The sequence below is a fragment of the Ziziphus jujuba genome, chromosome 6, assembly GCF_031755915.1.
Source record: "Ziziphus jujuba cultivar Dongzao chromosome 6, ASM3175591v1".
Lineage (NCBI taxonomy): Eukaryota > Viridiplantae > Streptophyta > Magnoliopsida > Rosales > Rhamnaceae > Ziziphus > Ziziphus jujuba.
In genome coordinates, this window is record NC_083384.1 from 28,642,483 (window position 1) to 28,670,178 (window position 27,696).

Below are 27,696 nucleotides of genomic sequence, written 5' to 3' on the forward strand. Positions count from 1 at the left end.
CCTTTTTTATTGGAAAGGCGATTTCCAAGAAGCTTCGCAAATTTAAAATCCGTGGCAATAACAATTTCTTCTTTTTTGCATTAAAAAACAAAAAAGCAGCGTCATAGACGGAAGCCACGTCATCATCACATGCGAAAGGAAACGTGTTGGTCGTCGGACTAGAGAATCGTGAACGGCGCTCGTTACGGATTGTTTGTGTGGTGAGGTGTCGGTTTTTGGCCCCACCCATTTGTTTGCCTCTCATTAACTGTCTTCGATTTTCGAGACAACAACCTCATACGGTTCGTTTTAACCATGCTTTATTTATTTTTTAATTTTTTTCTGGTTTACAATAACTTTTTAGTGTGAGAGTCTTGACTAAAAAAATAACTAATTATTAAAAGTTATAAATATATAATAACTAAATTACCATATGATCGATCATAATATAATTGTAACTGTTTACGAGCCGTTTTTAACTTATTCATTTTTATTTTTTATTTTTATTTTTTCACTTATATTGTGTATAATTTATTTAATTTAATATTTTTTTAAAAATTAATTGATTATAGTTATACGTTTTTATTAATTATGAATGAAAAAAATATAAATAGAAAATGAAGTACAATTTAATTTTTTTTAATTTTTAATCTTTGTTTCTTTTCATTTTTTCATATTCGTAATTAATTGATATATTTAATAAAATTTAACTATAAATAACTAACACTAACAAATAATTAAAATAATTGAATTACATATAATTGGAAAGGAAAAAGAAAAACTGAACATGTTAATAAACACATCTTAAGATATATCGTTACGCGTGAATATTTAGTTCATATACAAAAATGGTGCCTAAATATTTGATATGTGTAATTTCAAATTTTTAGTGTGGTGTGTTAATGTGTTTTGAGATATTGAAGCTTTTAATGGCAGACACTAGTAGGTAGTGAGTTCTGAGATATTGAAGCTTTTAATGGCAGATACTAGTAGGTAGTGATGAGATATGGTCATAAACAAAGTTGCAACTTGCTAGAACATGACGAAGAAAAAAAAAAAACGATAGTACTAAGAAAATTACGTTTCATACAACATTTCTATGTTCAAATAAATGCCTGTAGTTTTCACCAAAAAAAATAAATGCCTGTAGTATTATTTTTTTGTCTCCATCGGCATATATTTTTCGGTCAAAAAAAAAAAAGGACCATATTATTTAAGATTTTAATTCCCAAGAACAAATGGTCCATGAAATAAACCAAAAAACAGCAACAAGAAATTGAGCATAAAATAAAAAGGAAAATAGTTTTAGGTTTTTTTACATATCTGTAGTAGTATAAACATTAAAATATTAACCTAAAACATTTATAAATGGAATGTAAATATCTATATATTATTAGTTGATATGTATACATTACAACATAAATATGGATAATTGACATATTAAATAGAAAAGTGTAATTCAAAATATATCAATTAAATATTGATATGTTATTTGATAAATAAATTTAACGTTTAGCATTATTATTCTCTACATATTTCGGATGAGCTTTGATGCCATTACTATGCTATGCTATGAATTTCGTCTTGTTAATCACATCAATATTCAATTTGTTGTATTTATAAGCTTAATTTAGTGGTTAATATATATCAGGATGAAATTTTCCCTCTATCTAGTTTTAATTGTTTAATATTGATAAAGAAAAAAAAAATTCTTCAATTTGTTATAATTTTCCAAATCTACAGTATAGAAGATAAACTAAAGTGCAAAAGTGAGATTGACCATGTGAATAAAAATTTAAAATTTATTAAAAAAAAAAAAAAAAAACAAAGAGACAAGAGTATTAATTGATGTATACGTCCATGTACCATGAATCAAGTCAAACTTCTAGCTTTGACTTGTTTTCTATTTTTTTATCAATCAATCGAGGAAAAAGAAAAAAGTTGGCAAAATTTTGTATTTTGTAAATTTTTTTTTTTTTGACTACTTTAAATAAGTGAGGAACATTATTATTCTTACACGTTGGCAACATACAAATTAAACGACAAATCTTTTGATGGTCTGACAAGTGTCATTAATTAGCATGCATCTCTTTTTTTTTTTTTTTTTTTTTTTATAGAAATAACTGTATAATATTATTACTCTTTTATTAAAATTATGAAGTAAAAAGTACAACAATTATACTGTCAAAATGCCATCAAATTACTAGGAAGAGGTAGAAATTGCTTATAGAATATGATTTTAACGATAACGTCCTGTTTGTACTGATTATTTAAGGATTTCTCTTCCTAAATTTTAAAAGCTGTTCACTAAAGTACCACTGCAGGCAAAGCCATTAAGAAATTAAGATATGGCTTAGTGCAGAGAGTGAACTACTAAAAGGAACAGAATTGTCTAAAACTTTCAAAATTTTTTGTTTTATTATTTTAATTACTTTTGTAACGGAAGTATATATAATTAATTAATTAAAGTAAAAGAAATGATTTTTTTTATTTTTTTTAAAAAAAAAATTGAAGAAGGAAGATTGTATCCCCAAATTTTGAGCCTAAGAGAGACATATGTGATCTTACCAATTCAACTGTTCCAAAAAGACAAGTAAAAACAATGTTACTACTACTACTTAATGTTAACTATGTACTAAAAAAAAGTATTAAATTAATAAAATAAATTGATAAAAATTGTTCAATACATTTTTCCTTTCATATATTTTGGGAAGGGAGGTGATGATTTATATATATTTTCTTATGTTTCATAAACATTATGATTGTTCAATAATAAAAACTAAAAACCAAGTCCACATGGATCTCAGTGCAGATGACTTAGTGTATATGTGTGTGTGTGTGTGTGTGTGTGTGTGTGTGTGCGTGTGTGCATATATATCATGCAGAAAAAACGTAGAGACACAGTTAATCCCAATGGGTCCAAAAATAATGATTGTTTATAATCAAATATATAAAAAAATAATATTAATTGGTAGGACTAGTTCTCTCCATTTTCGTGGCTCAAAGAATACTGAATCTAGGGGACGATGCTCATTGACCTTATATCTCTTAAAACATATAGTATATATAATATATATTATGCTTTATGCATATATAAAATGTTCAGATATAGCACAAAACTGCAATAAGAAAATGATAGAAATTGAGTGGTTTGAGAAGGCAAAAACAAGTAGGTGAAATAGAAATTAAAAATTTGGTTATAAATGTAGGTCGGAATACGACCACTATCTCGCATGAATTTGTCGAATCCCATGTACTTCTTTGCTTGTATTTTAATCTATATTTTCATACTCATACGGCTAGTCACAAGTTGTCAATTATTTTGCCTGAGTCCAAGAAAGCTACAACTTCTGTTTTTTCATTGCTAATCCCAAATGCATCCCCATTTTCCTCTCTTACCCCATCCATTGGATCCCAAAAACAAAATACATATACATATAATAATAATGATAATAACAATAATAATAACAAATATATATATATATATATATACATACACGTACAGCTCTCTTGTCAGGACCCGTCCAGAATTCCTTCCCCGGAACCCTAGACAGCCCTGATCCCAGAAAAACCCTACCGGACCCTCCAACGGAAAATCCGACAGAGCCTCCTCTAAGGGATTTACTTACCACAAATTTACCTGCACTGAAAACACACTTCAAAAATATCCCCTTATTCCTCCCACAATACTACAAATTGATTCCACAAATTGCAGCACTTCAAAAATAAAAAATACAGTAATCCAGTGCAAAGTAAATACAACAAGAGTGAAAGAAATAGTACAACTGCAATAAAAGAAGAACAGGGTACTTCACGAAGTAAAACAGCGATGAAGATCAAGTCCGCTCCGGATGAACACCGACAACCTGGTACCTAGAGGAACGGAATTTAAGAGTGTGAGATGCTAATCATCTCAGTGAGTGACCCTATCTACTATACAATATAATATCACAGTAATAAGTATATAAAGAATAATTAATTGGAAATAATAATTTCTCTCAAAACCCTTACAATTCTCTCAGTTGGAAAAGTTCCCCTTTTAAAACTTTTTCACAAAACCCTTTGTTCATGTTTCCCGAAAACCAAGACATCAAATAAATAAATACCGGAAACAGTACTAATCATATTTTTAATTCCAATACGGCTTTAAAACATTTTATTTTTAAAACACAGTTCTGAAATCAGTTGATGCACCCACTATATACCAGTGGCGCCAACAGTACCCAGCGTCCCAAGGTACCGCCAGACAGGAGGTTATAGAAAGAAACCGGCATACGGTCGCGTGGCGTCCCACTGCGCCGCTGCTAACCTGGTGTCCCGGCCATGGAGGGTGGCCACCCTCTCCGATGGCATCCACAGGACACCCTCATAATATCAACCGCGTGCTACGCACACCCACCTGCACGCTAATCACAACCGTGTGCACACTAACCATATCACATATATCATATCACATATAATCAGAACACCAGTACGTGCACGGTGCATCCAAAAATCATAAAATCCACAAATTTAAATTATAAAACAAATTTCACATTTTTCATAAGCATAGCGGGCATAATCCATCCGCTTGAACCGGGAAATTCTCCACAATTTCTTTATAATCAATACCATAAATTTCATGATTTTCAAATCCACCAACTCCCAAATCCATCAATTCAAATATCCACATTTTTCCAAGCATAAATAATTTCTCGAAATATCATAATCAAATCTCATAATATTCCATGGGCATATTTTATATAAATTGAAATCACCAACATAACCAAATATTTTCCTTGAAATATTTGAAAGTCAAATCGTGCCCAATTTACCATTAAAACCACACCAATTTCAAAATCCTCAAAACCATAAAATAATTTCACATGGCATAAATTTGTAGAATGCACATTTTCTTAAATCCAATAAATTCATAAATAATTCCACAATAAATCCAATAAATATTTGGCATATAGAAATTAAATTCCAAATATTTAAATCGCACATAATATATTCACCAAATAAATTCCCAAAATTAATTTGAAGGTGGGTCACTCACCTGTAGCACGCAATTAACCCACGATCCACTACGGGATCAATTCTACGACTCACCGGTGCTCCTAGAACAAAATTCACAGACATTCAAATAAATTAATATTTTATTCGGGTAAATAATAACCGGTACCCGGGGGGTCAAAACACAAACGATATCTAGAATTTACGAGTTATATACCGAAACAAAGCTCGAGTGATGCTAATTACAGATCCGGTCTTAATTTCCGATGATCGTATCCGACGGGGTCCAAATTTCGTCGGGAAGCTTTTCGGGTTTCGGCTCCGCAATTCTCCCAAACCGTCGCGCGTTGGCGGAAACGGATGTCGGATTCGGGTTCAGGAGGTCGAACACAGCGGCCGATGACTCTCTCTCTCTCTCCTCTCTCTCTCCTCTCTCTCTTTCTCTCTCTTCCCCGAGTGTTTTAACAAATAAAACCCCTGCGTGACACTGTTCATACCATGTGGACCAATCAGAAGCTGACACGTGGCGTTACTGTGCACTTAAGTCAGATATATTAAAATAATACGGTACCCGGCGAATTTCAAACGTCCGTAACTTTTTAACCAAATGTCCGATTTAAGCGTGCCGCTAGTCTATGAACTCGTATCGACGAGTACTTTACAACCATACAAGAGTCAACTCAAAATTACATCACAAGAAAAAGTCAACTCCCGGCACCTTTTGGACAGTTTACACTTCAACTTGTTTTGCCCATAACTTTCAAACCGTAGCTCCGTTTTCGACGTGCTACCAGTCTATGAACTCGTGGCATCGTGCACTTCGCCACGGTGCCCTGGTCAACTTGAAATTCCCACCGAGTCAAAAAGTCAACTTTTGACCCCTTCGGTCAACGGTCAACGGTCAATCTCGGTCAACGTGCACGGATTCCGGTGCGATTTGGGACGGGGTGTTACATCTCTACTATGTTAGACGAACTTATCTTAAATAATTTATTGTTTGATTACATGTAATTTATATTAGGATCTTTTAACATGGCTATTTGTAAAGGTTTTGAACTTATTTAACTAGAAGTAATCTATTTAAAAAAAAAAAAAAAAAACTAAAGGCTATTACCAAAAAAATATTAATAAATAAATAAATTTAAAGGATTAATACAGTAGGTCTTAATTTAGTATAATATATTCATATATTGATCAAATATGAAATTAATTGTAAATTTAATATGACTGAAAAAAGAAAAGGGCTTGATATATGCGTATTCCTGGGTGTTTCTTTGCTTATATACATATTGTTGTTTTCAAGAATTATAGGTTTTGGCGTTTATGTTTACCTTTGATTATACTTATGGGAAAGGTACATACATCACTTCTTTTTGGGGTGTAGATTTTACTTTACAAATCATTAGCCAGTTTATACTTTATATATAATATATAGTTGAACTTATACTTAAATCTCTGACCTTAACAGGAATAAAAATATAATTATAATATGGTTCCGATTGAGACAAAAGTTGGTAATTTGTCTTTGCCGAATGAAGCTGATCAAACAGGTGCTAAAGCCGTAAAATTGAACAAATATTGAAACAGACATGCATGCATGAACAAGAATATATCCATGTTGATCGAGTTACAGTGTCTTGTAAGTAAGTTGTAAATCAATTTCGTTGTGTAATGCAAAAATTTTTAAATTAATTAAATCCGAATATTCTTGTTTTGTCATTAATATTAATGCATATGCATACAAAAATGGAGCTATCTTACCATATTTAGTACAGACAAATTACATATATATATATACACATATATCTAAACACCCCCGGTTGAGAAATAATCCAAATTCGATCGGTTCTCAAACAAAGCGGCAGATCATTGAATTATTGTCCCATTTTCTTTCATTTTTCTCACATATACCCAAATTTAAAAAAAATAAAAAATACACCAAATAACGAAGTAAGTCTTTGATATTCAATGCCCAACCAACCCTCAATCATTTGGTGACAACTAATTATCACTTTGAGAGGAGCTTGCAATATTTTGACCATTAGCTAATGGCCTAATACCAAACAACTAATATATCTCATTCTTTTCTGTTTTCTTTAATTATTATTTTTCTGTTTAAGAAAATAAATTTTTAAAATTTGATTAAGGTTCTAAGAAAAAAAAACTTTTAATCGGTGAGGTCTAAGAAAATAATAAATTGAAAATAAAAAATAATAATAATTAAAAAAAGAAAGAAAAAAAAAAAAAAGAGCAAGTTGGTTCATAGCAGGGCTGCGACATTTGTTGGGACTTAAGCAAGTAGGATAGGAAGTGCAGAGAGAGTGGGTGACTGAATGCACAGAGAAGGAAAAATAAAATAATTAAAAATAAAATAAAACAAAAATAATAATAAAATGGAATTAAAATATTGAAGGGTGTTTAAGTGAAGTGGACAAATGGTGGAACAAACAAGCAGGTCGGCTTCGGTGTTTGACACGTTGTTCGAGGGATGTTAGGCTGACGGTCACCCCCATCACACATACCTTTCAAGTTTTTAAACTTGGGCTGGCTTCTTTTCTCTCTCTTTATAATATCAGCCCAATTTTTGCTCCTTCAATTACCAAACTACCCTTTATTTTATTTTATAGAAAAAAAAAATCATTAAAATTTTTTAATATAATATGATATAAAAGCAACTTCATATTTGTAACCAAAGAGATTGTGTCACCGCCATATTCTCTCTTTATTTACTATATATATTGAGGATAGAGAATTTCCATAGTTTTTTTGTTTAAAAGATAGATTTTGCTGCTAGATTGTCTCCAAAGGATCAAGTAATGGCTATTTCATGTATTTTTCAAAACAATTTGAAAATGATCAGAAATTGAAATATGAAGTAAAAAAAAAATATAAGAGAAGAGGGCATAAAGGTCATTTTATGTAATAAGTGTTGGGAGTAGATGTATGAGAAAATGAAGCAATGAAGCAGCAATTTCTGATGAGGGTGACACATTTATAAGTGTTTTGTTCATGGCTCTATGAGGGTGAAGTCCTGTCTGCCAAATTCATTGTTTGATTTAAAAGAAAATGACAACTCTTATTTATTGTAAACACCCAAACAAATTTGTCGTGCTACAAAATCATTATCGTACTCAAAAGCTATAATAAAACTATTTGTTAATTTTACTCAAGTGACCTACATTTTTCTTTCAAAAGTAAAATAGCGTGTGTTTATTATTAATATAAGTATAAATCATGCATTTTAAAATGTAAATACCATAGAAATATAAATATATGTTCGGAGACTTGTTGTTAGTGAAATATTTTTCTTTTCCGGTATTCCATAAGCAATACGAAAAACGTATCAATCAATATCACCTTTTATGTTTAGCCCCAATTTGGATTTGAAGCAATAATATTAGATAGTACAATCATTAGAAGTGAAGTGATTTTTTCCTTACTTTTTTTTTCTTTTGTCCTTTTTGATCCCAAGTGAGACTTCTCAGCATGCTTAATTATTCCAAATTCATGTTCAAGTCCCACCTAGGCCTAAATCTTTTTCGATAAAATGCATGTAAAAAAAATTGCACAAAATTGTCAAAAACATCAACTTGTGAGCCAAAGTTGATGTTATAGCAACTCATGATTTTTGCTACCGACTCCTTTGTTATTTTGCTTTGTGGTGTCCTATCCAAAGAATTTATATTGAAATTTTATAATAATAATAATAATAATAATAATAATAGTAAACCAATGTCAATCTCCAATTGGACCAAAAGTACTTGAAAAAAAAAAACACACACGCAGACACACAAAGAAACAGGAAGTGAAAAATCATAATTTAGGGACAAGTGTTGGAAGAATTAGAGTAATTCTCGGTCATTATTCACCCATTTAAAGAGAGCAACATGGCTGAAGACCGTTTCCGTTTAAAAAAACTCATAAGTTAATACTAAAAAAGAGTCACGTGACCTCTTTAATACCGTGTCCGTTTAAGCCAGAGAATCGAAAGCACCATTTTTATGATCCAACGTCAACGTGTTAAATGTTAGGTTCCTTCATCTATCTAATGGCCAATATTGACTGCAAGGAAACGGCTAATTATACCCAATCAATAATCGTACTTTGACCATAAACAAACCAATAATAAGCCTACACCTACTTTTACCTCTTTTTATTTTTATTTTTCCAGCTTTTAGGCTGATAGTAATCGAAACGTGTCAAATTCGTAGGGTCTATTGCCCTACCTAAGGTCCATCGGGGAAAAAAACTCAAAAGGCAAGAAGGGCATGCTTGGTTTAAGTAGAGAAAAAGAAAAAACAAAAAAAGAAAACATTTTCAGAAAACAATAAATAAATAAAGAAAACAGTTATAAATGGTGTCGAATTCGAGGTTGCCTGCCACGTTACACTTAGCTGTAAAATAACAAAAAGATAAGGTTAAATTGGTGGTAAAATTCGAAGAGCCCCAGTATAACGGCTTCTGAAGAAATTTAAAACATATTAAATGTCTAAAATCACCCTGAGAGTTTTAAAGTCTATCATTGAAGGTTAAGGAGCAATTACGTTACATTCAATGGGCTTTAAGATAATTAACTAAAAGTAAGGAAAGTGGGTTAATAAAAACCTTTTTTTTTTTTTTTCCAATTTTTCTTAATTTTCTAGTCAAAGGAGGACTGAACCCATGTCTCTACCCTCACGTGACCTGAATCCCTAATTCCAAGATTATAAATCTCATGCTGAGTCAGCTTTGGGTCCCATCATCCTAACCTTTCCCTGACCATTGGATCTATATTTCCAACTGGGGCCACTTTGCCACACGTCAAAATCATACGTGCCAGATGTATGCGGCGCCTCGTTAAATATCTATCCGAGTCGCTAGAATTACGCCTCACCCTTAGCCCACCCTGCTCTCTTTTTTTGGCTCTCATTGATTGGTAGTGATACTGATATATAAGTTAACAAATTATTATTATTATTATTTTTCCATTGCAATTTCATTTTAAAATTTCTAAAATTTGAAGATTAAAACAAAACAAAAAAAAACATTCTTCATATCAGAATATATTTCAATCTTTCTTTTTTAATTTTCATTGAAAATATTTTGCAAAAATTAATTAATTATTTAAATTTTAACTATTTTTCTTTCTTTTTTTTTAATTTCAAATTACAAAAGGAAAAAATGATATCAGACCTTTTACCACAAATGACCCAGAAATTAAGCTCAAATAGGTATGAGACATAGTTGAAAAGAAAAGAAATAAAATAAATTACCACGTTCATAATAGTACATAAGGTAGTTAAAAATAAAGAAATAAAAGTCGGTTCATTTGAATAAGAATAAATAAATAAAACAGTAAAAGAATAGATACGTAAATATTTCATTAAAAAAATTATTAAATGGCAGTTAAACCGGGTATAGTGATTACGGCTGTTTGGGATCCTATAAAGTAGTAGCAAGTTTCGGCATCCACCGCAACTGTGTATCTTCTCTGTGTATTATCTTCCAAAAGTCCTTCCACTCTCTTTATTCACTCCTCACTCTCTCCCTTTCTCTTTAAACTCATCTTTATTTTTCTTTTTTTCTGGGATTTTCTCGGAGAAAAAAAATAAAAGAAAGAAGAAAAAAATCTGATAAGAGAGTTAGCCAGAGATCGTTTTGAACATTTTGGAAAGTTACTGAATATAGCAAGTCCTGCGGTGAGTAAGAGGACCGAGTGAGAGCTTTGCCTTTCCTACCTTAGCCAGCCGATTCGGAACATTTATTCCATTTTTCCCTTTCCGGTAAAGCAACTGCCACAGTCCCTCTTTTCTTTTCTTTTTTTCCACCTTTGAAACTTTCCTAGAAAATTTTTCCTTTTTTTTTTTTTTTTTTTTTTCAATCCCAACTCTTTGGTCTCAGAAAAACTCACTCTGAGCTGCTCTCCCTCACTCTTCCCCCAAAAAAAAACCCAAGCAGCCGCACGCCACAAATCTCTGTGTGAGCTTTCCGTACTGTTTGTTCTCCAAGAATCTCTAACCCAAAAAAGCTTTTGGGTTTGGGTAATTTTATCTCTGTTTTAACAATTTAAGATTTTCTCTCTGCCTCTTTCACGCTCGCACTCTTTTGTTCTTTTTTTCTCTTTCTCTATTTCTTTCTGGCCGTAACTTTCCGTGAAATTTCTCGTCCTTTAATGAGCTTTTTGTGAGAGTATTAAAATCTATTAATGGTAGATTTCTCTCCGTTTCAAGCTTCTCTTTAACGTGTCTCTGTAATCAGCTTTCTTTTTTTTGTATTTTATTTTTTTCTTATCTCCTTCTTTATTCTCTCCTCGTGTCTAGTCTCAAAAGAATCTCTCTCTCTCTCTCTTCCCTCCTCCTCCTTTTCTTTCACTCTATTTCACGCTCGCTCTCTTCGCTTCCACTTACTCTTCCCACTTCGCTTTCAATCAAATGCTTTCGCTGAGAATCTGAGAAGCTTCTCTTTCCCTCAAGAACAATGAATCGTGGTCCAATCAAGTATACCGAACATCGAAACCACACTAAGCTCACTGCTTCTCTGCCTCCGTCGCCGACCACCACCACCAACAGAAACATTCTCTTGCCAGAAATGGTGATGAGGCCTCCGAGAATTGTCAGAATATCGGTCACAGACGGCGACGCCACCGACTCTTCCAGCGACGATGATGAACAAAGAGGCCGTGTGTTTGTTCGCCGTCAGAGAGTCAAGAAGTTCGTCAACGAGATTGCTATCGAGTCCTGCTCCTCGACAGAGAATGATGGAGCAGGAGGAGTTTGGAGGAGTAGTAGATCGTCGAGGACTTGCCGGAAAAGGTTTGCTGGAGGAGGAAACACAAGGATTACGGCGACCCACCAGAGTTTAAAAGCTCCGGCAAAGACGGCGGCGAAGAAGTTTCGCGGCGTGAGGCAGAGACCTTGGGGAAAATGGGCGGCCGAGATTAGAGACCCCCTGAGACGTGTGCGGGTGTGGTTGGGCACCTATGACACCGCTGAGGAAGCTGCTATGGTGTACGACAACGCGGCTATCCAGCTGCGTGGACCCGACGCGCTCACCAACTTCGCTACTCCTCCCCATCCTCCGGCTAAGCCTTCGCCGGAAATTAAGGAGCCGGCTGTTAGTTCCGGTTACAATTCCGGCGATGAGTCTCACAACAACCTCTGTTCCCCTACCTCCGTTCTCCGATGCCTTTCGCCTTCCAACGAGGATTCAGAGTCGCAGAGTCCGAGAGCTTTTCCGAACTTCGCCGAAGTCCAAGACATTCGAGAAGATTCCTCTGTCTCCGAGAACTTTTCTGAGTTTTCCGATTATTCGAGCTTCGAGACGCTGATTCCGAACGACATTTTCGATTTCCGAAGCTCCATTCCCGATTTCTTCGAGGAGACGAGAAGTCTCCGAGATGGTGGCGTTTTGGGCGACGATTTCACCGACATTTTCGCTGCCGGTTCGGGTTTCGATTTCGGGTTCGGTGGTTCTAAAACGTGGCCCGCGGACGATTATTTTCAAGATATCGGCGATTTATTTAGCTCGGATCCTCTCGTCGCGCTTTAAGAAAGCATAGTTCTCCGGCCGAAAAAATGTCCCGATTTTTGGCATAGTTTGTATCGGGTTGAATGAAATTCGGTTTTCTGTTTCGCCTTTTTTTTTTTTTTTTTTTAAATTTTGGGTTGTATTTGTTATTTATTAACTATATATTAATATTACATATGAATGAAAAAAAAAAAATTCCGTCACAGTAACGGTGATGGACGAGTTTGGCAACGTGTACGGTGCTTCGCTACTTGTTGGGTTTATCTTTAATTGAAATGCACGTGCCTATCACGCTCGAGAAAAGTTAAAAAAAAAAAAGAAAGAAAAAAAAATTTATAAAAAAGGTTTATTAACAATTCTTAACACATGCTTGGTTACGTGCATGTGCGCGTGTAATACCCCTTTTTGTTTTATTTCTTTTACCATATGACTTTATTAAGTCTATATCAAATTTCTATAAGTGGAAAGATTTTTTAAATAAATGTCTTGATATTTACATTCTATGTACTTAAGATGGTTTTTTTTTTATAGTTATTTTAGTGTGGAAAAAAAAAAATGAGTGGTTTTGTTAATGATTTTATGGTGTGGCAAGTTCTTTGAAATTTCACAATCAATAGACAAGAAAAAATTGTGCCTCTATATTGCCAAATTATTTGGTATGCATGATGTTCCTAGAGATGAAATTTGGCCTACCATCATGAATTTCGGCGTATTATAATTGGGGTGATTATTTGGGTCATCAACAAGCTCTCTCTTCTTCTTTTTTTCTATTTTTTTTTAATTTTTTTCAAGACGTTAACAAGTTCGTTCTCCAAGATATAAATATATATATATATATATTTTTTTTAAAAAAAAGTTCATTCACATGACAAAAATATGTAAACATTTTTATATGAAAAGGACGATCCAAATGAAAAGTTCTTGAAACATTGAAATTAGATTTAGAAAAAAAATCTAAAAGAAAGATTCAAGATTTACTCCCCTCACGTGAGGGATGGCAGATTTAATTTTAGATTGATATCAAAAGCTACTAAGTGCTTTTTATAGAAAACATCTTTATTTGAAGTTTTATTTAATATATATATATATATATATATATATGATGCGAAATGTTTACATTTGACTAGCAAGCAAGTAATTTATTTTATACAGAATCAATTTAGACAAAAACATTGCTAAATTACCTTAATTTCGTAATATAAAATGATTTTTAAATATTTTGATAAATGATTTTATCTTTATTTAGCATTTTAAAATTAATATTACAATCTTCAACAACCAAATTTTAATAAGTTAGAAGGATTACATTAACGCTACAACTTGTAATTAAATCAGCATATGAAAAATCAAAAATGACAATAGAATCGATACGATAGCAAGAAATTTGAATAGACATGAAATGAAAAAGATAAAGGTGGGAAGAAATATCTATCCATAATTATATAAGAAAATAAAATAAAATAAAAATAAATAAATAAATAAAAAGGAAATGGTAAGTGAGAGGGCCAGTGAAATGAGACGTGGCAGGTGGTGATGGGGTTGAGGATTTGGAAAGCATGGCGATACAGTTGTGGAAAATGCCTAGTCTTATTACAAGTGGCGGCTGTTAGATATTTGCGTGAATATGCTGTCCAATTTCTTTGCTTTTTTATCAATGAATCTCTGTCATTCTCTTTCGTATGCAATACTAGAATATGCACTTGGTGGAACACTCCTAAAAGTTTGAAAACTACCATTCTCCTCATCAATAATATGTTTAAACATTTTAAGAATTTTTAATATTTAAAGACATTAATAATCTATATTAGTGTTTTTTTTTTTTTTTTAATGGTTGAAAATTCAAATTCTAAATGATTGTATAAGAAGACTGTAATTAAGCAGTCTTTACACGAAATTAGTTGCACTTTTTGAAAACAATTCTATAGCAACATATTTCTTGCTTTTTTATGTTAAAAATTGACATAATTTTTTTTTTTTTTTATAAAAGAAAAATACATTAAGGAGGGGGATTTAAGTACAGATTTGATTGAACTGAGAACGTTGAGACAAAATTGATATAATTCTAAGCAAAGTATATAGATTTGTAATTCTAAACAATCTCAAACGCCAAAAGAGAGATTAGTTTTGATTGTGTTTACTAGATTATAAATTCCTTGACCTTTTTCTTTAGATCTGTTTTAGATTCTTGAAGATAGATTGGAAATATGGGGGTTGGGTTAGAGATTCTTGGATTAGAAAGAATGATTAAAACTTCGACTCCTATAAGATATGAAATTGAATAAGACATGACAAAGGTGTTTAGAAAGTAAGGTATTCCCATCGGAAAAGATAGCCAATTATTGTGGTTTTTAGATTAACAACTTTATTGGGTGCATATGAAAATTCATGATCATGATAAGGCAATCAATTTTTGGCTTGGGAACATTTCTAGGCCCCTAAGGCATACCATTCCATCTTAACTTCGTGTGTTTGTCCTAGGTTAAATTTGGTAACTTGCTCCATCTCCAAAACTAGAAAGAACCCACCAACAAAGATAAAATAGTTAGTCCTATGCTTCATATCTGTACCATCTGTAAAATTTTATAGTCCAGCTTCCTTTATAGCCTAACTTGACGATTTGTTGTCCTTTTTGAGACAACCCATCTGGTAATAATCATTTATGAAAATCCACATATCTTGAATTTAATTTTCCTTCTCTAATTTATCAGGAAAAAAAAAAAAAAAACTTAACTATTCATTCTTAGTATAACTAGCTGAATCTTGAAATCTCATTAATATATAAATAACGAAACTCAAAATTCAAGAAATTAGTAGGTAGTCCAAGAATAAAGTGGCTTAGATCAAAATGAATTTGGAGTGGTCCTCTAGATATGCTGGAAAGCACGGATTCGATCAGATTTTGGTACAGTTAGAGAAGCGCGGTCGCAGTAGAAAACTGTCTCTGGCTTTTATTGACACAAAGAGCCAAAACTCCGAATTAGCTTATATCTCATATAAGAGCCAAGGCCTTATAAATATTCTTGGCCATTAGGCTGTTATACCTGAACAAATCCACCCTACAAATATGCCTAATACTCCAAACATACCCTGAAAAAACCAGTTTGTCCCTTTCTTTGTTTTGTTACTCTGCCTATATATATATATATATATATACACACCATTATTCTAGTTGCAAAACATTTATAGGCTTTATTACCCTAAAAAAAAAATAAAAAAAATTCATATACAGAGTTCCTTTACCCCTTTAGATTTATGTGATAAATTTAAGACATTTTCTGAAAAAATAAAAAAGTCCAAAAGCATATAAGGGGGGAAAGAATAGAGATGTCACTTTCTTGCAGATTATGTGGTGGAACTTTGGAAAGTATTTAAAGGCTTTTTGATGAATATTTTTTTTTTGTTTTCTGTCAAGATCTATTACACTGCTTTCTACTGGGATATTGCAGGATTTTCTTTGCCCAATTGAATGAAATAGGGACAGCTCACTATACAGCAAATCAATCTCCTCCTTCTTTCTTCTTGAATTTAAACTCTTTGGGTCCCTGCAATCATATATATATATATATATGTGTGTGTGTGTGTGTGTGTGTACATCATATATCAAGACTATCCCGATCCAACAAAATAAAAAACATGCTGCTATTTCATTAATATCTTGTATGCCCACTCAGAAGAAGTAATTAATAAGTCAGCATCTACTACATCTTCTCAAATTTTCTAATTCTCTCTCCAATTGACAGAATGTTAGATGTTCTGAAATTATTTTGGTTGTTATTTATGAATGTCACTATGTTTTTGAAAACACAGAATATGCTGGGTTCCATTCGATTGTGGTGGATGAATTTTTGTGAAAAGATTATACTCAATTTGACAAAAAAATAAAATAAATGTAGGTGTGGAGGGCTAGAAGTCCCATGGATGGAACATTATAAAGTTTATCAATAAGATTATTTTAATAATGTGCTTAGTATATTTGATCTGTTTATATTGTATTAAATTTTCATGAAACAGCCTCATGACAAAAACTACAATATTTTCATGGTACAATTTCAAAATTTGAATAACCAAATCTCCAATGTCAGTAAGCCCAAGATGAAGAAAAGTAAGTATCAAGAGCAGAATAACAAAGACTGTCCAACCAAAGTCTGTTCACCAGCCATTTTGTGGATTAACCTCAACATCCCCCCTGAAAATTTTGGACCTCAAAAAGCTTTGGTTTTAAAGATTTAAGGCTGTTTGTTTCATAACCTTGAAACCTGCCCCTGTTCTTTAAAGCAATAGAAGGTCACAAATCAATCCCAAACAAGCCCCCACAAACACCCAAAAAAAAAAAAAAAAAATGTGGAGAAAGTGCGGCATAGCATAAATCTTGCACTAACTTCCAAAGTTTCCACAAGATTCACCCGAGAAACAAAACAATGGAGAAGATCTTCTTTGTTACTCTCCGGATTGTGATAAAATCAATCATGGCCGTACACGTAATGTCAGGCTTAACGGTTTCCTTGATCAGCAGCTCCTCGAGCACTGCAAGTGTGCAACTGGACCTGGTCCACCAATCGGGGCCCATGGTCCCCCTCCCTTCCAATCCAGCTCACATATCACTGTATCTGCGCCTATGATCGTGATTGCGGTCCCACTTCTCTTCCTTTCGTCCTGGCCCCCTCATCTTCTGATAAGACTTTCCTTTTTTTTTTTTTTTTTTTTTTTGGGCCTCCACATCAGCAACCAATCCAACCCACCTTATTTGGGTTTTCCTTTCTCATTAAGCCCCTTTTTAAAACATTATTTATTCTTATTCTTATTTATAATGCATCAAACTCATTGGGGAGTTGTTCAACTCAACTTACATTTATACATATATATATATATATATATATATTAGCAAATATATTTGGAGATCTCTAGCCAAACATAGACTGACAAATTCAATATATGGATATGGAACCAAGAAACAGTCAAAATGGTTCACATTTTGATACAAAATTCATAGAACTTGAACAAATTAAGTACCATGCTTCCTCTATGGGTTTTGGAATGGGGTTTTCCTCTAAAATATATCTCATGTTTCCTTTATTCCATGCCATTATATGTGCAGGAGGAAAATTCCATGTTGCATCCATGCACTTCGGATATGGCCACTCAAACTCATACCACATCCTCCTTCATTATTATTTCTATTTTATTCATAATGTTTGAAAATTCATGAACTTCAAATTTGTTTTAAGTAAAAATAACCAATAACAACGCCATTATTTTTTCAAGCAGTGATTTTAAATTGGAATCCCCATCTCAGATTAAATAATAATAATCATACCTTCGTTCACATTTTTTTTTTTTTTTTTTGGTTTTAATTTTCCAAAATGTTCAACCAACATTTTTTTTTTAACCAAAATAAAGAATTTTGATGAAGATAAATTTAGTCCAAATATAAATATATTTTAGCTTTATCTAGATTTTTGTTTTTATCTTTTATTAAGTAGGTAGCTTATTTCATCAATAAATGAGGCTTAGAGATCTATATAACACCATTTAAAATGTCTTAATTCATCTTATTTTTAGTTTTCATTCTTCTTAGTTGTTTTTATTTTAAAATCCTTTATTGTTAATGCATTGAACGTTAACACAGATCTCTATTCTAAAGTACAATTATGTAATTAATTAACGTTGCACATATATTTATTTGATTTTTACAATTATCTAATTAATTAATGTTAGATATCTATGCACATATATTTATTTGATTTTTATGCGCATTTATTTTTTCAAATTGAAGGAGGAATGTCTGTTTGTTAGCACTTTTTATCAATATTATTTTTGGTACACCCAATGGAATATGTGGATGTAGATTGTGGAGAATGAATGACCCAAATTTGGATTCATAACACTTCCAGCAGTTCAAGGATGTATTGCTAAGATTTCTTTTGTTCTTCTTTGTTCAATAGAATTGTCTGATTAATTGAAGTCAGATTTCTGCACAGATTTATTTATTTTTTATTTACTTTTTCCTTCAAATTGAAAGTGGCATATCTTCCTTCACAGATACGATAGAATTTTTTATGAACACAAATCCAACAGATAGAAAATAAAGAAATAAATAAACCAAAAAAAGTTTTTTTTTTCCTTTTTTTTTTTTTTAAATGAAAAGTAGCGGGTCAGAATAAATAAAAATGGAGGGATGTGTCCGTATATTGTGTGAAACTTTAAATGCATAGATTTATAAGTCTCAGACAATATATACATGCCTAGTCATGCAGTGTTGTTGTGGCAAGTTAGGCAGGTAGGTACCATTTGGAAGGAGGGTGTCAATTTCGGTAACCACACGACAGCAGAGAATTTTTTTTTTATTTTTTTAAAAGTAATAATAATAACAAAAGAAAATCAGATTTTGTGGATATGGACAATTAAATCATCAAGATTTTGCACATTTAGAATTTTCACAAAAATTTTGTGGAACATATTAATACAATAAAAAAAACTTAACAGTCACCACCCACTTCTCGTGGGATATTTCACTTCCACCTGCCCTAACGCCTTAATTTTGTCTCTCCAATCCATATCCAAATTATTTATTTTTCTAATGTGGAAAAGAATAGGAAGAAAATATTGGAAAAATATAGGTATTATGAGGCCCTTTCACCTAGAAAATAAACATTATGATAGGCTTTGACATTGTGCTTCTTTTGGTGTGTTCTCTTGAGTAATGTAGGTCCATTTAATTCTACGCAATCATTCTATTTGGGAAGGGATTTTCCTTTTGTACTGCCAAAAAGTTTACTTTATACACTCTTCCTATATGAAAAATGGTTTTGGCCTTTTGACAATCAAACATAGAAATAGTGTGTATTGCAAATACAGCTTCCCCTTTTAGAAACCTTTCAGTCTGAATTGCACTGAATTTATGGGTAACAAGTATTGGGTGGTTCAGATTTTGGGTAATGTTAGTTTACCCTTAAATTTGAGACATTGTTTATGTAGACTATTACTCTTTTGTAAAGCTTTTAAGCTGTTAGAAAAGTAAAACATTATTATCTTTATATTATCTTTAATATTTTTTGTCACATATGGAGCCGGATATCTTTTGGGTTTAATTAAACTCTTACATGTATTTTTCTAATAAATATTGCCAAGTATTGAATAATGACCTGAACTTGATTATCATATTAAATTATTATTCTTTTCAAAAAATTAAACTATTGATAAATGAATTATTATTATATTTACATTATCTTTTAACATTTTGGCCATACAAATTATAAAAGAGAGAAAATAGATATATAGCAGTATAAAGTTTGGCTGCATATAGACCTCTGATTTTTCAGAACAAGAACCAAAAGTGTTTGATGTATATAACATTATAAGAAAATAATGAAGGGAATACAAAATTTCTTGCAATGCTAGATAGACTGTGTTGGAAAGCAACAGCGACCAATAAATTAAAGTATAATGTGTAATGTTTACTTGTCTTCAATAGTAATAAACCATGCCATATAAATCAAAGAGTGTGACAAAAAAACTGATATTTCACTCTCCTATAGCAGGCAATTAAACTGTGAGTAAATAATAAGGGAAAACATCATCATCGACTAGTCGCACTCTCTCCCTAGATGAACATCCAAATCAAGAGGGTGATTAAACCCGAAACCACACCGAAATTTCGAACAGTGTTGGCAGAGGATTGAGATGGTGCAGGTACAGGTGCCGCAGTGAAAGAGTCCATCTCAAGATGCCCAACAAGTTTGAATGGAAATTCTTCACCAGAGGAGCCCTCTTTGTTTTCAACTTTGATGTGGAGCTTGTGTCCTGCCTCACAGTGCTTTCCAAGGCCATTGTAGAAGTAATAGTCACCTGTCCTTGTGAGGTTGACAATCACAGGTCCATCAAAGAACATGCTAATCACATGGTTTTGAGTGCAATGTTCGAAATCATCCTTGTCCACGATCACCACATTGTTGGCACTTGGTCTTGATGGGAAAACTGAATTTTTTTTTTTTTTTTCCAAACTCAGAAAAGAAAGAAAAAAGAATTGTCTATAATCTGTAATGTTTATTTATTCTAAGTTACATTCTCATTTTCATATGACAAATTGATAGATATTTAGGCTTAGATATGTTTGTAACTAGAATGTTGTACAAAAAATGGTCATGATCCATAAACCATGAAACATTTTAGAGTAACAAAGAATTCAGCACCACCCTCTGGTAGTTCCTCCTTGAAAAATTTAAGATACTATTCAATTTTCATCAATCAAAAAATGGATCATATTTGGTGATAGTAGTGCTATAATTAATTTCTTCCATGTGCAATATGAGTCTATGACCATAAGAGGGCATGCTTAAAATCTATCAAACACCATTGCAACCCTGCCTAATTTCTGTTTCTTTTGCTTCTTAACCACCAAATTAGAATTAAATTAAAACATATAGACTAGTTTGTTACACTAATTCAAAACACAATAAAAAAGCCATTTCAAAACAAAGCCACTTATCATTGATTAGATCACTCCAATATGATTATTACCAAGAATTTGGTAACGCAAGAAGTAAAATTTTGAAGTACAAAACAAGAGAAATAGAGGCATATTCAACTTACGAAGTCTATCACCAACACCAAAGGTTCTTGGTCTAGCCCAATCCTCAAAGTAAGTTTTGTTATCAGGTACACGCCAGCCATGGCTTCCTCCAACAATGTGAGTCATGGCATTTACTGATGTTGCCATCATGAAGCATCCCATTGTTGCAGCCAAGATGATCAATGAAAGTTTCAGGTTTGCCATTTTCGTTTTTCCTTTCCTTTTTCTTGCTCTTTCTCAAAAATTTGGTGAGCTTTGTTTTATGTGTTGAAGGAGGGTTGTGGGGTGGTGGGTGGTTTCTTTGGTTTCCTTCAACACATGAAAAAGAACAAGTTTGAGATTGGATTTGTGTTGAATCAAAGTGGAAATTAAGGTGGGTTTTTGTGGGTTCTTGACCATTGATTTTTTTTGCCTTGTTTTTGGGATATATTTTAAGGGTTTGACAGGGTCAGAACATTGCTTATAGAGGGGTTCTGTTTAAAATTTCTAAGATGGAAAATTCTTAGTATGGATTTAGAGGAGAAGAGTTTTTTCAGCAACCTTAAAATGATTGATCTATATTTATGGCAAATATTATACCACTTAAATTGCAGCTACTTGATAAAAAAGAGGTGGAAAAAAATGAAACTACTTTTTTTTTTTTATCATCTATAATAATTCCTACAGATTTAATATCCACAATTTTTAAGTGTAAGTGTAAGAGGTTTTTAAATTGAGCTAATTTTATTTAACAAAAAACACAACTACTTAAAAAAGTTTAAATTAGAGATCATAAAAATAAACGATTATATGGGTTTTGCTTTAATTTAAGAAAGATTTTTAGAAACACCAATCACATTTTACTTGAAAAAAATTATGTGTAAATTGAATATATAATATGAAAAATGTGCATATGCTAATTAGAGTTTCATTGCACTTATATAAAAATGTGATGATTTTCTGATTAAAAAATTTAAACATAGGAAAGTGTTACATTAATTTTTCCACTAATAATTATTTTATGTAAATAAAAGACTGAAAATTTGTCGGAGATAAGAAAATTGGTCGGGTTGACAAAAATGGATGAAATTTTCTAATTACTAAAAAGCACGTATTGGTTTTATTAGGGAAACGACATGTCGTCGCTGTAACAAAGCCCGTTGTTTTGTTAGAAACAGCACGCGCACAAAACTGTGTGTAGCCTGTTTCACTTTTAGCCAGGGCGGGAGTCCTCTGTCCCAAATCCAATTCGATTCCTATACTACTTTCTCGGCAACCAAACAGGTCACAAGGACCACAACGAAAATTCGAGAGCAAAAGCGAAAAAGGAAGGGTTTTTCTAGGACTTTATTAAGGTCTATATCTGGGCTCTAAAACCCTAACCCACCCAGAAGACCAATGGGCGAGCCTAGTTCTCAATCTCAACCCGTTTGCGCTGACGAGGCTCTTGATCTGCTCAACTGCGTCACTAAGTCTCCTTTCGATCAAGAAAAATGTCTCCGTCTCTTGCATTCCTTGCGAGAGTGCGTGCTGAACAAGGTAACAATTTTCTGTTTCTTTCGGATCATCGTTTTTACAACCCAATTGATTTTTAGGAACTGGAAGCTCAACGCTTTAATTCATGTTATATCATTTTAGTTATATTTATTTTTATTTTTTATTTTTAAGTTGAAATTGTTTCCCTTCAAAGAAAAATAAAGATAAAGAAAGGAGTAATTTTTATGGTCGAAAATGGTGGAAAAAAATAAAATAAAACTGTTTTGATGTCCCACCGAGTATGGCAGATAATAGGTGATGGTGAAAGGTTTCTATTACTTAACCTCTTCTGTGGGACTAATGGGTTTAAGTTAGAAAATGGAAAACCATTCAATTAACAGGGAATGAGAGTACTATATTTTCTTCAGAAATTATCCATAAATGCTTAGATTTCCATGATTAATTGATTAATTCATGAATGGGTATGAACTTATTCTCCAACAATTTAGGGCTGTCTGATATTTTGATAAGGTCTGCGGTCCTGCTTTATTATTATTGACTTGTAAAACGCAAACTTGCAACTAATCTTGATCTTGGGTTTTTGAGGCAGTTCCATTTTCCATTATTTAGTTCTGATATAGCTCTTTCCCTCAAGGAAACTGTTATTTATTTATTTATTATCTTTTTATTTTTTCGCTGTTTTCAACAATGGTGTTTGAATTGGGAGTTGATGTATTTGTAATTTGATTGGAGTTTAAATGCTGAACTCTACGCCAATTTTTAGGATAACCTATTAATTCTTTCATCGATGAAGATTCGTGAATTAACGAGAGCGTGACATAAACTGGGATTCCTGGATCAGAAACTCAAATGTTGATAATTTTAGCCTTTTACAGCTTGTTAATATCATTCTTAGATATAAATTTGTTATTTTGATTGAGGCTACTTATTCTGGGGTCTGGCATCGTTATGGTCAAGTTATTGGCTTTGCCTTTACATGTGCATTTGTAGACGCATGCCCGCAAGTAGTTGATTCATATAGGCTTTTTTGTTGAGTAAAAATTGTTTCCTTTTTGATTTTTTGCTATTTTTTCCTACACAGAAAGTGAAGAAGTTCTCACTAGCTGATCAGGAACAAAAGGAAGCCAGTTCAACTGACAAGAAAGCATGATTCAATTTGTTTTTGGTAGAATTGCTCTGCTGAAGTCTCTCTCTTATCTGATGATGAAAAAGCTCTTTTATATTTTGTTAGCCCCCCTACTTCCATTGTGCTCACCTTTTAAATCCTGATGTTGACTAAAATATTCCTTAAAATCCTCTTATTACATGTAAGCTAGAATGCTTTTCTTCTCTTGGTCTACATAAGTCATGCTTCTTATTTGTGATAAACATTTAACTTTTACTGAGGTTGCCACTCCGAACCCTTTTCCAGGTGGCAATAATATCTGACAAAGTTGTGGATTTTATGGTGGTAGCAATTGCAGCTTGTGGTTATCTAGCTTCGAGACAGTTACTGCTTTTAAAATTAACTTGAGGAAACTTTTGAATAATGAATTAGGGCTTGCCTTTTCTTTAAACAGATAATAAAGTTTGCCAACTGGGTTTGCACTTTAAAAAATAAATCTGATCTATTGCTGAGCTTTTATCCGACTTGCTTAGGCATGCTTGGCAAATAATTTAACTCATCTAAGAGGCAAGGACCGTGACTTGACCTATTTTACGTTTTGTTTGTAGAAGTCAGATTCTTTTAGCCCTTATTGTTGTGCAAATTGCTTGCCTTAATAATTCCATTTATGTGGTGAAGCATAGAAAGAAAAGTTCATGTGACACATTCTATTTGGATTTTGATGTCGTGAAGACCTTTTCAAGACTATTTCCATAAATTTCAATATGTTTCGTAAAGATGTGGATGGGAATGGGTTTTCCAATTCTTTAATGTTAAATAGTTGCCTCAAAAATCTAATTATTTTTTTGTATCAAATCATTGTTGCCTTCAAGGCATAACATAGTTTTTATATGAATATATCTTAATCGATTCTCATTACTATCTAGCTTCTTTACCGCCTAATTTAAACATTATTGCTTAACTTAAAGGGGAAAGATAATATAAACTTGCACAAAAAAAAGAAAAAAAAATACCTAAAAAAAAAAAAACGATGATACTGATAATGTGAATTCCAAAAATAATAGAGAAAAACTTCACTGTATTTTGGTTTATTAATTAAGTGAATTAGACTGCCACCAAATGCAACAGCCGCCAGAAATACCAAACAAGGAACGATGTTTTCCGAAGTCGAACACTAAAAATTACACCTTCAAGAACCGAAAAAAAAAGGAAAAAATCACATCACAAAACAAAGAGAAAATAATACAACAACAACCCATCTAATCCATTTGCTAGATTTTGCAGATCGAACTTTCTCTTCCCTCTAACCTGCTTGTCATTCTCAATTTTTTTTTTTCAAATTTAGAAGCTGTAAGAGATATCTGCAGCGTGGATGAGGTATGTGAGCACCAATGCAACCAACATTAGCACATATGCAATCCCTTGGTCAATGGACGTCCCTGAAAAAACAAAAACAACAATATAAGCAACCATCAAACATCAAATCTTTTAGGAAAACACCAATTTCAATAATAACTACTAGCAGAATCAAGTTTGCTTAGACAAAAGCCATTTATTATTATTATTTTTGGTCTGAAATAGAATCCAATAATGCAAGGCACATTTTTGAAAACCCTGTAAAGATTTTTTATTTTGCTCAAAGACCCTTTATTCCAAATTACCAAAAAGAAAAACCCTTTTAATCTTGAAGCCTAATTCTTTTTCTAATCCCCTACTGATCTAAAATGCTATGCATGATAAAGAAAGCAAAAAGGAACCAAAAAATTAGCATATTTTTACAGAGCAATGAAGCAGGAAGACCCCGTAAAGATTTTCCATTTTGCTCAAAGACCCTTTAATCCAAATCACAAAAAAGAAAAACCTTTTTAATCTAGAATCCTAATTCAACTAAACCAACTAATGGATGCTGTTTGTCTAATCCCCTATTGATCTAAAATGCAACGTATGATAAAGAAAGAACGAAGAAATAGAAAATGTAGCATTTTTACAGAGCCGATGAAGCAGAAAAGTAACAAGATTCGAATTCAGATCTAAACTCACCATCGCTGGTGGGAGCCGGAGCAGGAGCCAGAGATTCAGCCTGAACAGCAGGGAAGGCAACACTAAGAAGGAGAGTGGCAACAGCCAACACTAGAAAGAAACCCCTGGAAACAGCCATTGTAGTAGTGTCTTTTATATGTTTATTATTATTGTTGCTTTTCTTTTTCTTGGTAGCTTCTCACCTCGCTAGCTTTGATTTTTTTTTTTTTTAATTTTTCAAAAAAAAAAAATTCAAAACGAAAGAGAGCCAAAAAAAAAATATTATTATATATATATATATATACACACAGAAAGAGTAGAAAACCTAAGGAAAAAATGAAGAAGCCTAAGCTCGATCTCTCTCTGCGAAGTCCTCTGAGACAATGAGAGCTGCGCAGAGAGAGAGAGAGAGGGTCCTAAGGAGACGAAAAGACTTTGAAAAACTTCAAAACGAGAATTGGAATGAAAAAAATGAAAAAACCCCAAATTGATGAAGCTGTAAGAAAATGTTGTGTGGGGGAAAGAAAGCTGAGGCGGTGTCGTTTTTATATGGTAAGGCTATGGCCCAGAGACAAAACCGGTAACACCGGTAAAGCCGGTAACCTGGGTTAAAAAAATAAAAAAAAATAAAGAAGAAAGCGGATTGGGTGCCCTGGCGCATGTTTCGGTGTGACCATGTGAGCTAAGGCCCTCCTCATCAGCCTTTTGACAGTCTCTCTCTCTCTCTCTCTCTCTGTGACCCCCCTTCCCCCTCCAACCCCCTTTGTTGGCACCATATGCTGCGGTCCTGATTCGTCCACGTGTTATTTTCTATCCTTGGTTTTTTTTTTTTTTTTTTTTAACTGGGTTTTTTAGATTTCGGTCGGGCCTGTTTGGAAGGTAAGAGTTTAGGCTCTTAGCAATGGACTAGGATAACCATTGACAGCGTGAGGGCGTCGTCCAATTGAAGATATTGTTACTTTATCACATGGATAATGGATAATCCTTGTGTGCTAATGCTAACTTGACAATTTAATAGATTATTATTCAATATTTATTTTTTTTAAAAAAAATTAGTTTTTAAAAAAAAATTTAAAAAGATATAAATAAAATTCAATTAATAAATATCATATTAGTATTGTTTTTTACTAACCAATATTATTGATAGTTATCGTTGAAAAACAATGAAGTGAAGGGAGTGGCTATTGTGAAGATGAAGGTTGGTCTCACAGCTGCATGCCAAAGGTGGAATTAGTTGTATTAATGTGTCTTAAAAGGTGTTATGCTTTAGAATCTTCAGCAAATTCCAACTAAAAATCTTTTTATATTTTTAAGAATTTTGTGCACCAAAATTATGCCAACAAACATTCTTCTTTGCAAGACTAGTTAAAAATAAAAAATAAAAAATAAAAAATAAAAAGGAAAAGGGAAAACCCTTTTATCCAGAATTAAAGAGAGTGGAAAATTTCAGTTTCTGTTAGTTGTGTAATTATTTTTATTTGAGGGTTTGTTGAAGGCATTGATTGTGCTATAAAATGGCTTGTTTTGTTTTGTTTTTTTGTTTGTGGGTACTCTTCATGCATTTTTATTTCATTTTGAAATTTTTTAGACTCCTTTGAGATGTAGAACTGTATTTTATTTAACCAAACTATTTTAAATTTTACTAGATGAAACTTGAAATAATTCAACTCAATCTAATACAATACACATTCAGCATTCCAAACAGGTTTTTACCGCGTTAAAGACTTCCAAAGTCTCATTCAAATGGATGATAAAAAGAGGGAAAAAATTAATAATAATAGAAAAGCCAAGAAGGGAAGATTCTTTATAGTCTAGATATATAAATATTGAGGATGCAACTAAAGAAATTCAATGCATGTAATGTAAATGGATGGAATTAAAGAAATGAAAACCCAATTAACCACACAGAGCACAACCATTTTCAGGGAATTCACTTTGCATTTCTGAAAAGTTTATGAAACCGTAAGAGAAGAAAACATCTGAACCTTTCATTTCAATCATGTCAATGCATTGAAAGCTAAAAATAATATAGAGCTTCTTGGTTTCT

General features: G+C 32.5%; 3 protein-coding genes and 1 long non-coding RNA gene across 4 annotated transcripts; 2 read left to right on the forward strand and 2 right to left on the reverse strand.

The window, feature by feature from the left end:
• Window positions 1-10,410: 10,410 nt before the first annotated feature.
• Window positions 10,411-12,711, forward strand: LOC107430109 (ethylene-responsive transcription factor CRF2). The gene has a single exon (XM_016040902.4). It carries the CDS (start codon window positions 11,431-11,433, stop codon window positions 12,499-12,501), a length of 1,071 nt encoding a protein of 356 aa, XP_015896388.2. The 5' UTR covers window positions 10,411-11,430; the 3' UTR covers window positions 12,502-12,711.
• Window positions 12,712-19,804: 7,093 nt separating this feature from the next.
• On the reverse strand, window positions 19,805-21,463 carry LOC107430116 (umecyanin). Its single transcript, XM_016040910.4, has 2 exons — window positions 21,070-21,463; window positions 19,805-20,454 (listed from the first exon to the last, which is right to left on the reverse strand). Exons 1-2 carry the CDS (start codon window positions 21,251-21,253, stop codon window positions 20,081-20,083), a joined length of 558 nt encoding a protein of 185 aa, XP_015896396.2. The 5' UTR covers window positions 21,254-21,463; the 3' UTR covers window positions 19,805-20,080.
• Window positions 21,464-22,428: 965 nt separating this feature from the next.
• On the forward strand, window positions 22,429-24,548 carry LOC125418832 (uncharacterized). Its single transcript, XR_007237851.2, has 2 exons — window positions 22,429-22,567; window positions 23,937-24,548. It is a non-coding gene; the product is annotated as an uncharacterized LOC125418832 (long non-coding RNA).
• A 140-nt stretch (window positions 24,549-24,688) lies between these two features.
• Window positions 24,689-26,175, reverse strand: LOC125418813 (arabinogalactan protein 41). The gene is made up of 2 exons (XM_048463399.2): window positions 25,671-26,175; window positions 24,689-25,069 (listed from the first exon to the last, which is right to left on the reverse strand). Exons 1-2 carry the CDS (start codon window positions 25,786-25,788, stop codon window positions 24,972-24,974), a joined length of 216 nt encoding a protein of 71 aa, XP_048319356.1. The 5' UTR covers window positions 25,789-26,175; the 3' UTR covers window positions 24,689-24,971.
• Between the last annotated feature and the right edge of the window lie 1,521 nt (window positions 26,176-27,696).